General features: G+C 34.8%; 1 protein-coding gene across 3 annotated transcripts in view; it reads left to right on the forward strand.

The window, feature by feature from the left end:
- col13a1 (collagen, type XIII, alpha 1) overlaps positions 1–4,959 on the forward strand; it is a 105,999-nt gene extending 101,040 nt beyond the window's left edge. For all 3 annotated transcript variants that reach the window (XM_051917116.1, XM_051917124.1, XM_051917132.1), the window contains 2 exons: positions 2,758–2,796; positions 3,137–4,959. In XM_051917116.1, the coding sequence (XP_051773076.1) occupies positions 2,758–2,796; positions 3,137–3,139 (42 nt within the window). In that variant the 3' untranslated portion in view covers positions 3,140–4,959. The remainder of the gene's footprint in view (positions 1–2,757; positions 2,797–3,136) is intronic.
- Positions 4,960–10,737: the final 5,778 nt, after the last annotated feature.

The following is a 10,737-nucleotide window of genomic DNA, read 5'->3' on the forward strand; positions in this document are numbered from 1 at the left end:
ATACAGGATGGAAGATAGATTATTACTTATAAGTTAGGATGTTTTTTGATGTAAATAATGTCTTGCTTACATTATAAGTGGACAAAGAACATTATAATTTTTTTAGAAAAATACAGTTCATGACCCCTTTAATTATTAACCATTCAGAAAAAAATGACAATTATTGTATTATTAAAATAATAAAAATCTAACTGTTTTCACCAACACATTAGTTTTTATCACTTAAGTTAATTTCTGTAAAATATGTCTAAAATATTGAGACTACTTAAATAGGATAGTTGCTGCTTAACTACTTTATGCTGGGTACACACTACAAGATAATCGGGCTGATTTTGGGCCGATTTCTCCCCTTCCGACAATCCTAGGTACAGTGGGTACGGAAAGTATTCAGACCCCCTTAAATTTTTCACTCTTTGTTATATTGCAGCCATTTGCTAAAATCATTTAAGTTCATTTTTTTTTCCTCATTAATGTACACACAGCACCCCATATTGACAGAAAAACACAGAATTGTTGACATTTTTGCAGATTTATTAAAAAAGAAAAACTGAAATATCACATGGTCCTAAGTATTCAGACCCTTTGCTGTGACACTCATATATTTAACTCAGGTGCCGTCCATTTCTTCTGATCATCCTTGAGATGGTTCTACACCTTCATTTGAGTCCAGCTGTGTTTGATTATACTGATTGGACTTGATTAGGAAAGCCACACACCTGTCTATATAAGAACTTACAGCTCACAGTGCATGTCAGAGCAAATGAGAATCATGAGGTCAAAGGAACTGCCTGAAGAGCTCAGAGACAGAATTGTGGCAAGGCACAGATCTGGCCAAGGTTACAAAAAAAATTCTGCTGCACTTAAGGTTCCTAAGAGCACAGTGGCCTCCATAATCCTTAAATGGAAGACGTTTGGGACAACCAGAACCCTTCCTAGAGCTGGCCGTCCGGCCAAACTGACCTATTGGGGGAGAAGAGCCTTGGTGAGAGAGGTAAAGAAGAACCCAAAGATCACTGTGGCTGAGCTCCAGAGATGCAGTCGGGAGATGGGAGAAAGTTGTAGAAAGTCAACCATCACTGCGGCCCTCCACCAGTCAGGGCTTTATGGCAGAGTGGCCCGACGGAAGCCTCTCCTCAGTGCAAGACACATGAAAGCCCGCATGGAGGACTCCAAGATGGTGAGAAATAAGATTCTCTGGTCTGATGAGACCCAGCCAGAGCCCTGACTTAAACCCAATTGAGCATCTCTGGAGAGACCTAAAAATGGCTGTCCACCAACGTTTACCATCCAACCTGACAGAACTGGAGAGGAGGAATGGCAGAGGATCCCCAAATCCAGGTGTGAAAAACTTGTTGCATCTTTCCCAAAAAGACTCATGGCTGTATTAGATCAAAAGGGTGCTTCTACTTGTCCCGATTATCTTGATGGTTCTACAGATTATCTTATCAGATTTTCCTGTGGTGTGAGGTGTGTTAAGAGTGGCTGAATCTGCTCGGAAGAATGTCGGTGGCGCCCCGATCGCAAATCAGAAATCCTAAAGCGTGGGGGGAACCCCGAGGACAAACTCGCGCGCGCTATGGAGATTCTGACGTGAAACGAAACAATATCCAATCAGAAAGCGAGCTGACAGAAGCACAAACTGCAGTCATGGCGCAACAAAGTTAAATGGATTTGGACAGCAGAGATGGAGGATCAGCTTGAGGATTTGTGGCAACAGCAAGTATTTATACAAAGTGTCTTGTAAAACATACCAAAATCATTCCAAACACTATCAACGCAATTTCTTCCTGCATATCGTCTGTCATGTTTATTCTGAAGTCTCGCGAGATTTTGCGAGATTTCTCGTGTTCACAGTCGGGACTCTCGTTGAAAATCTGTTTGTGTGTGGTGTGCTGTGTTTGTCACATCATGGCACACAACACACTATAGGAGCAAAACGGTTAAATCTAGGATTTTTTTGTCCTCGTGTGTGGTCTCTCACACTTTGAAAATCTTATACGTTTTCAAAAATCTTTTAGTGTGTACCCAGCATTACTATTTTCTTAATGTTTAACATGAATGCATGCATTCAGTTTTAATAATAACCTACATATTGACTAAATAACCCTTTTCACCACGTCTGTTTTCATCCAGTGAAATGGAGCACCCTGGATCACCACAAATATCTGCATGAAAGAAAGTGTTCAATAGAAATGCATTGTTGCAAAAAGCAGACATCTTGACTGGTCATTATTTTCTTGGTTACTAATTTACCTGATTGAATTGTTAAGAATTTAAACACTTTGGTTTGAAACATCCAGGTACATCATCTATGTTTGTTTGTTTGTTTGAGGCATTTATATATCCAAGTGGATGCTATACACTGGTGATGGTTAAGGAGAGACCCCTGATACGATTGTAAAGCGCTTTGGGTATACAGTAGTATATATGAAAGCGCTATATAAATGCCTCAAACAAACAGGTATATCATCTATGCATAGAGAGCTAGCTATATTAGTGTTATTATAGTATTATAGATTTATTATTTTAGTTATATTTAAGTTTGTTTGAGTGTCACTTTGTAAGTGTTTATGTGAATGAATACAGTCGTGATTGATTTGATTGATTGGTTGATTGATTGCAGAGGGGAAATGTTTGTTTGAAAAGTGGCTACTGAAACGGTTATGTATACTATATGCACGGATACAGTTAAGTTTCCTTTCTCAAGAAAATGAAATGATTTTTACTGTTCTTCACCACTCCTCTTCTTTGTTTTAGGGCGATGATGGTCTGCCAGTACCAGGGTGTTGGAATAAAGTAAGTTCTCTTGACTGATTATATTAACATTTTGCTTTTGAAATAATTGCGTCCATACCATCCTTACTATGATATAACTCATGCTATGAATTCATGATATGGAGGTATAGATTTAAAGTTACTATAGTATATTAACTCATCTAAAATCAGTTTGTAATATAATCATAATTTAATACAAATTAGTTTATCATTTTCAGTCTGCTACATGACCAGTTGTTTAGAATATGATTTGAGATTTATTAGTGATTCAACATCTGATAGGAAACACTCTATGCCTCCATTTGCTTGAAAGATGTGTGCTTTGAAAATAACATCTGGTCTTCTGCCTCTTGTCTTGCAGTGACGTTAATTCCTGAATGCCATGTGTGATTGTAAATAGAATATTTATTTTTGTACTTTTTTTGCCATTGATCTGTTATATGGATGGAAAATACAGCAAACCATAAAATATTGGCAGGACTTTTGTACAGATGTTTATTTTTATTACTGGTAATGTTTTTATGTAATGGACTTTATACTGTACCTATGCATTATGTCAAAATGTTTTGATCAAGGAAGAAATATACTGTGGCAGCATATGCATGATATTTGTGCATTATGTTAACTGATACGTGCCTATTAACTTATTGTATCATGGTGTTTAATGTGTTGTGTCGGACCACGCTGCACTGATTAGTGGGGCTGGAGTTACAAATTGGCCTTGTGTGTAAGAAGAAACCCTTTGCTCTGAGAATAACATGGACATGTTCACACCACACCTAATGATCTTACACTGTAACTGCATATGTTTACTGAAAATTAAAATGACTTATTTCAAAGTCCATTCTACATGCAGTATAATTATCAAGTCAGTTGTTTCATATGAGTTTCAGTGCATAAATTATAAACATTTGCACTGCATGATGTATTTAGTGAGCATTTCGAACTGTTTTCTCCATATTCACTTGCCATTTTTGCCAAATATATTATTGCAAAAACTAAATTAGTCAACTGCTTTATGTAAGGAAAAGAATGACATCTTCATGCAGTGCTTTGCCTCCATGGGCTTTATGTAAATATGCCACAATCTTGCCCTTTCAGCAGTTATTTTCTGTTTCTATTCTTATCTCTGATGATTTAATAATAGAGAGAAATTCAATTTACATACTTGGGCAATGAATTTAGTGCTTATTTAATTTATCTCATATATTGCTGCTCAGTGTCAAGCACATCTTTGTGTTTGCTAATAAGCATCTACACAACTGTTCAAAAGCTTGGGGTCAATAAGATATATACTGTATATATTTTTAAAAAAAAATAGTTCTATTCAGCGTGGATGAATTAATTTGAGCAAATGTGACACTAAAGGCTTTTACATTGTTGCAAAAACACTCTATTTCAAATAAATGTTGTTCTTTGAACTTTTTATTCATCAAAGAGTTCTGAAAAATATATATAATAGTTGTGTAAATGTAACTGTTTTCAACACTGATAATACGAAATGTTTCATGAGCAGCAAATCCGCATATTAGAATGATTTCTGAAGGATCATGTGACTCTGAAGACTGGAGTAATGATGCTGACAATTCAGCTTTGCATCACAGGAATGAATTACATTACAGATATTTCACAATATTACTATTTTTAGTGTATTTTTAATTTAAAAAATTCAGCCTCGGTGAGCATAAAAGGAAAAAAACGTAAAAAATCTTACCGACCCCAAACTTTAAAACAGTAGTGTATGTCCCGTTTTACCTCAACTATCAAGTACAAATGAAGAATAAAAGTTAGTATTATAAACATGCAATTTACATTATAATATGTGTATTCCCAAGAAATATCAGGGTCATAGAGAAAGGCCCTTAGCTAAAATGGTTTTGTTTTGTTTGTTTTGTGTTCATTCAGTGTTGAAGTCATTAAATTGTGTAGGATTGCTGCTGCTTACATTGACAAGCTATTCGGGAACCATTTTGCCAGTTAATATTGAGTTAAGCATGGTTTGTAATCATCAGTGTCTATAAACCCTTTATCAGTCTGTAATACCTCATACTAACATGTGCCTTAATGCTTTTACTCTGCCATAGTAGTTTTGAGACATATCAACAATAATGTCAAAGAAGCTATGCTGTCAACATGAGGAATATAAGACAATAAATGGCTGTAAAAAAGTTCAGCCAAAACGTTTCCTAACGTCTTATTTATTCATATGTTCTCTTTGATTTGATATCCTAAGAATATTTACTAACTTTTAACTGTTTGTTTGCATAGTGATGACATGTTGAAAAATTAACACCCTCTGGATGTTCACATGCTGCAGGTTTGCTTGTTATCGTGATTTGCATCTGACGAAAAGTGTGAAAACTGCATTATTAGGATTCAGGATTCAGTTATTTTCTGTGTTGGGGAAAGTTACTTTTTAAAGTAATGCATTACAATATTGCTTTATTCCCTAAAAAAGTAACTAATTTGTTATAGTTACTTTCTATGGAAAGTAATGCTACGTTACTTTTGTGTTATTTGTTATCATCTGGGCTGGGCTTGCTTGTTTGTTTTTAATAACAAAAAAAAAAAAAAGTTTTTGGCAAATGTAAAGGCCCTTTCACACCAAAAGTGAAATTAATAAGCCTCACGCTGAAGGGAATGCAAATTCACGGCTGTACAGTAGAGGGCGCAGCTCAAACATACCTTTCAGCTGTGCTGCCATTCTGGATTACAGAAGAATAGGACACATGAGAAGAAAAATAAACACTCTTACTTCAGCAATTTAAAAAAAAAAAAGACAGGTCCCCCAGGAAAATCGTGCTCTGGTGGGTAAAATCCGCATTTTTGGCAGGGTTCCCCTGGTAAAATTCACATTCCAGGGACTGAATATCATGTTATTTGGAGTCGCTTCAACCCGCGGACATGAAAAACAACCCGCGGCAACAGTGTTAAGCCCAATTCCGCAGGAAAACCGCGGACTTGGCAACACCGGACATCATAGTTCCACCACTCTATAACCATCATGTTTACGCAGTGCACACAACGCCTCTGCACTTACTCCTGATTTCTCTCAACATGGGGACAGGAGAGCTGTCAGTTAATAAATGGGAAAACAAAGTAACTTGCGTTACTTATTTGAAAAAGTAACTCAGATATTTTGTTGTAAATTTAAAAGTAACAAGTTACTTTTCTAGTTACTTGAAAAAAAGTAATCGGATTACTTAACTGGCGTTTCTTGTAATGCATTACCCCCAACACTGGTTATTCTATACATGCATGTTGTCTGAGGCTTTCTCCATCTCCATGTCATTTTTACAGGAGTAAAGTGTTGGTCCATTATAAATACATATGTTTTTTTTATTAAAAGGGTCAGAATCCGTTCCAGCTAGCCAAGAAGTAATCCAGCGGTGAGATTCACATGGTTCTGGTTTGATTTCCTTCGTAAGCAACACAAAAACTTGAAGAGGTTTTGGGAGATCTTTGAGTTTGGGCTGCTCTTTGGTGGCTGTTTGAAGGATTTTGTTTCCTGTATAACTGTCCTGTAGTACTGGAAGGCCCCAGAGGGCGGCGCAGCAGATATGAACAGACTGAAACTGACTGAACTACGGAAAAGACGATAATTCAGAAGTAGCTTGTCATTTCTCCAAGTTTTACACTCTTTTCTTTCTCTTTTATATTATTCACTATGTGAAAGAAACAATTTAGCACATTTTGTTCCTTGTTAATGACAATGTTAAATACAATTATTAATGTTTGTGAGCAGAGGATTCAGCGCAGCTCATTGAACATGCAAATGTGGTGTTCTTGTGTTTCCAGACAAACCAAAGAAAGAAAAATCTTTGATGATTCCTTATTCAATCTATCACTGCCTTCTGTTGAGAGTTGTAGGTAGAATGTAACCTCACATTTCAATCATAGTACACATTTACACTATGCGTTTTATTTAACATGTAGGTACATAACAGTTGTGCTTGTACATAGCATAGTGATCAACCTTTAAAATCACTTATACAGCTAAAAACAAAGTGAACATGAAGGACTATCACTGTAAATACTTTGAAATGCTATGTACCAACTTTCAAACCTCCTAAAAGTTACTTTGCAAAAACAGTATTTAAAAAAAATTAATAGCTAGTTGCAACAAGGGCATTTGATGGTGTTGCAACATGCATGTAGCATTTCACTGCTGTAAACATAAATGTCAGTGCTGACTTGATCTGTATATTTTGCAAACTATGAAAATAACCGAGCGCAGTTTGTTTGGGTAAATCTACTTGTACAGAACGGCTGTAATTTTAAGAATGTATGAGGCAGCTAAAGCAACAAATTTTAACCAGCAGTGACACATTGATTGGCCGTTTAATTTATTGTTGGTTCATCACGTGTGACCTTCAGATAAACTATTTGTTTATTTGAAGTTTTTTATGGCTGCGACTGATTAGTAAACTTTTTTTTATTTTTATTTTTTTATGTGAAAACTATTTTTGGTTGTCCAGTATGCAAGTTATTATTATCAAATTCACAGAATATGGAGTACTGGATGACAATATCACAGCAACCATAATGGGGTTTGTGAGGGGAAATATTCTAATGTCCTTACAATAATTATGACCTAGATCGAAAAAAAGAAAAATTAGATGTGGTATCATATGTACCAGCAGCTGTTTTTTTTTTTTTTAACCTAATGCAAGCATTCCTTACGTTTTATTTTGACACCTGTTTCAAGCAAAGATTGGTTGTATATAAACCCACTGTATAGTTTCATTAAATCTTCTATTCTTTGTTTTAATTGTTTAAGGTGTTATACAGATAGCAAGGTAATTATTATTTTTTAAATGAAATGAGTTCCCATTCAACTCGTTCAAGCCTAAAAAACACCTATTTTCTTATCAGTAGGCCTATACACTACTAGGCCATTGTTTTCATGGTCATCTGAACACTATTAGGGGATAAGTCAAGTAAGTGAGAAATGAAAATTAATTTGTTTATTTGTAATATTGGTTATTGGGTTATAAATTACAGAGAATATACTTGTATTTGTTTTTGAAGACATTGTGTGATATAGGTGTATATGTGTAAAAATGAGCATTTCATAATGATACACTCAAAAATAAAGGTTCTTCAATGGGTTTATTGGAGCACATTTTCACTTTATAAGGTTATTGAGTCGACTATGTCAGTGTTTCTCAACTGGTGGATCGCAGAGTGTGTAAACAACGACAACAAAAATCTTAATTCTAAATGCTTTTCTGATGCGAGACTTTTATTTTGAAAGACGTGCGTGAACGCTATTGACTGTTCTGTCAGACGCAGTTAAAGTAACGTGCCTGAGAAAAACGCGTTGTCCTGATTTAGTATCTGCTGTCAGATGAGATGATGTCAGGCTATATGTCAGTGTCATTATTCTAACATTATTTTCGTAGCTTGTTATGAAATAAAAAGTCTCTCACCTCAGAAAAACTTTCCTGTTCTGTCAGACATGCTGCGCTCGCGACGCGCAAATGTTAAGAAAACGTTTTTTTTTAAAGGGATAGTTCACCCAAAAATGAAAATTATATATACTTTGAAGAATATGGGTAACCAAACAGTTCTTCTTTTGTGTTCAGCAGAAAAAAAAGAAATTCATAAAGGTTTGAAACAATTTGAGGGTGAGTAAATGATGAGTAAATTCATTTTCATTTTTGGGTGAAAGATCCCATTAGCCTATCGGGCTGTAAATCATGCTGGTTTAAGGCATCAGCCTGTAAAGCCCTTAAGTGTAACCTTTATTTTTAAGTGTGTTCACAGCAGTATGTTTAAAAACATGTATTTCTATGTGGGTTTTTTTTTTTTTTTTTTTTTTTTTTCGGTTATAATATGTATATATCATATATTTGCTGCAAATAGCCTACTAATCATTCTGTACCCACTGACATAAGACAATGCTCAATTTACAATGTTGAAAAGAAGAATGAATCGGATCGTATGCACTCTGTATTATATTAGCATTAGGTGCTTTTTAAACTTTAGGGCATGCCATGTTATGAAGTGGTTTTCATTTTATTGTACACAAGGCATCATTTCTTTTTCTCAGTATAATTTTGCACATTGAAGTGTGTGTGAATTGTTTTCCATGTCTTGAACAAGAATATAATATTTGTACTGTAAATCATGTATTTTCTACACATTTCCCTGTTGACAAATGTTTTGATCTCGTATTGTCATACTTTGTACAGTGTACTCTTCAAATAATGTGTCAATTCAGTATAACTACCTTGACTAAATTCAAATTTGTGACACAGCATTTTTAAAAGGGACACCTGTCCAGATTAACCTTTGATCCTGCATTTGTTTGTAAGATATTTATGTAAAATAAGATTTTTCTTTTTAAACCATTGCTTTATAATCAGTTATTTCCCATATTCTAGGCTTAACTGACCTTTAATGAGGAGTACACTTTCAAAACAGCTGTCAAGCCCAGCTAGGAACATTAACCAAACTTGTCAGCTGTAGTTTTTGATGCCAGTTCATTCTTGGATCATTCTGATCTCTACATCACACACTGCCGATGTGAGCACTGCTGTCTTTTGTGAGACGTTCAGACTTTGTTCACCTGCTGCTCACAGATTTCTTTCTTTAGATCATTTACAAGTGTGTTTCATACCGAGAACAAATTATCAGACAGTTTGTGTGATATCTTTGATATTGTTGTTGTTGTTGTATGTAATTGAAAATGGATAAGAGGGCATTTTTTTTCTCTGCTTTTACAGGAAGTGCAACTGCAAGATGAATTGAAACCACTTGCATGGATATTATGCACCTACTTGTATACATTTACATTTAAAGTGTCAGTCTGACTAACATGTTACAGTCTGTTTGACTTTAGGGTAATATTTTTCTTTTCCTTCCATTTCCCTTCTTTAAATTGTTCAGAACCGAGCATTGAATGAATATGTAAATGTTTATTATTGCTGATTCAATATATGCTTTTGGAGACACCAATATTATTATTTAAAGTTTTGTTAATGTCTTTTTTTTCCATAATGGCACAGTCTTTTATTTTATTTTATTTTTTAAGAGTAGCTATCTAGCTTTTTGTTTATTTTGCAAGAAGACATCAGAACTGTATAATACATGCAGTGAAATAAAGGAAATGGAATAATGCAAATGCACTGACTGAACTGTTCTGTTTGGCAAACAAATGGTGGTTTTAAAGAAATAAACAGAATTAAAGGGATAGTTCGCCCAAAAATGAAAATTCTGTCATCATTTACTCACCCTCAAGTTGTTTCAAACAACGAGTTTCTAAAAAGTTGATGGGCCCCATTGACTTCCATAGTATTTTTTTTCTCCATACTATGGAAGTCAATAGGGCCCATCAACTGTTTGGTTATTCATATTTTTCAAAATATCTTCTTTTGTGGTCAGCAGAAGAATGAAATTCATACAGGTTTGGAACAACTTGAGGGTGAGTAAATGATAACAGAATTTTCATTTTTGGGCAAACTATCCCTTTAAGGCAGATGACTGTAGGCTGTTGACACAATAAGAAGCGTTAAAAAAAGAAATTCAGACAGAGACATAAAATTATTTAAATCATGAAGAAAACAATGTTTCAAAAATGTTTATGATATATTCACAAAACAAAACGTCTATCAGAAATTGCGAGATAACATTAATCTTATGACATGATGGCTAAAAGTTAAGGGTTAGTTCACCCAAAAATGAAAGTTCTGTCATTAATTACTCACCCTCATGTCGTTCCACACCCATAAGACCTTCATTCATCTTCGGAACACAAATTAAGATATTTTTGATAAAATCCGATGGCTCAGTGAGGCCTGCATTGACAACAAGTTAATTTAGACTTTCAAATGCCCAGAAAAGTACTTAAGAAGATATAACAGTTCATGTGACTTCAGTGGTTCAACCTTAATGTTATGAAGCGACGAGAATACTTTTTGTGCACCAAAAAAAAAACAAAATAACGACTTTATTCAA

Source organism: Ctenopharyngodon idella, chromosome 13, assembly GCF_019924925.1.
Source record: "Ctenopharyngodon idella isolate HZGC_01 chromosome 13, HZGC01, whole genome shotgun sequence".
In the NCBI taxonomy this organism is placed as follows: Eukaryota; Metazoa; Chordata; class Actinopteri; order Cypriniformes; family Xenocyprididae; genus Ctenopharyngodon; species Ctenopharyngodon idella.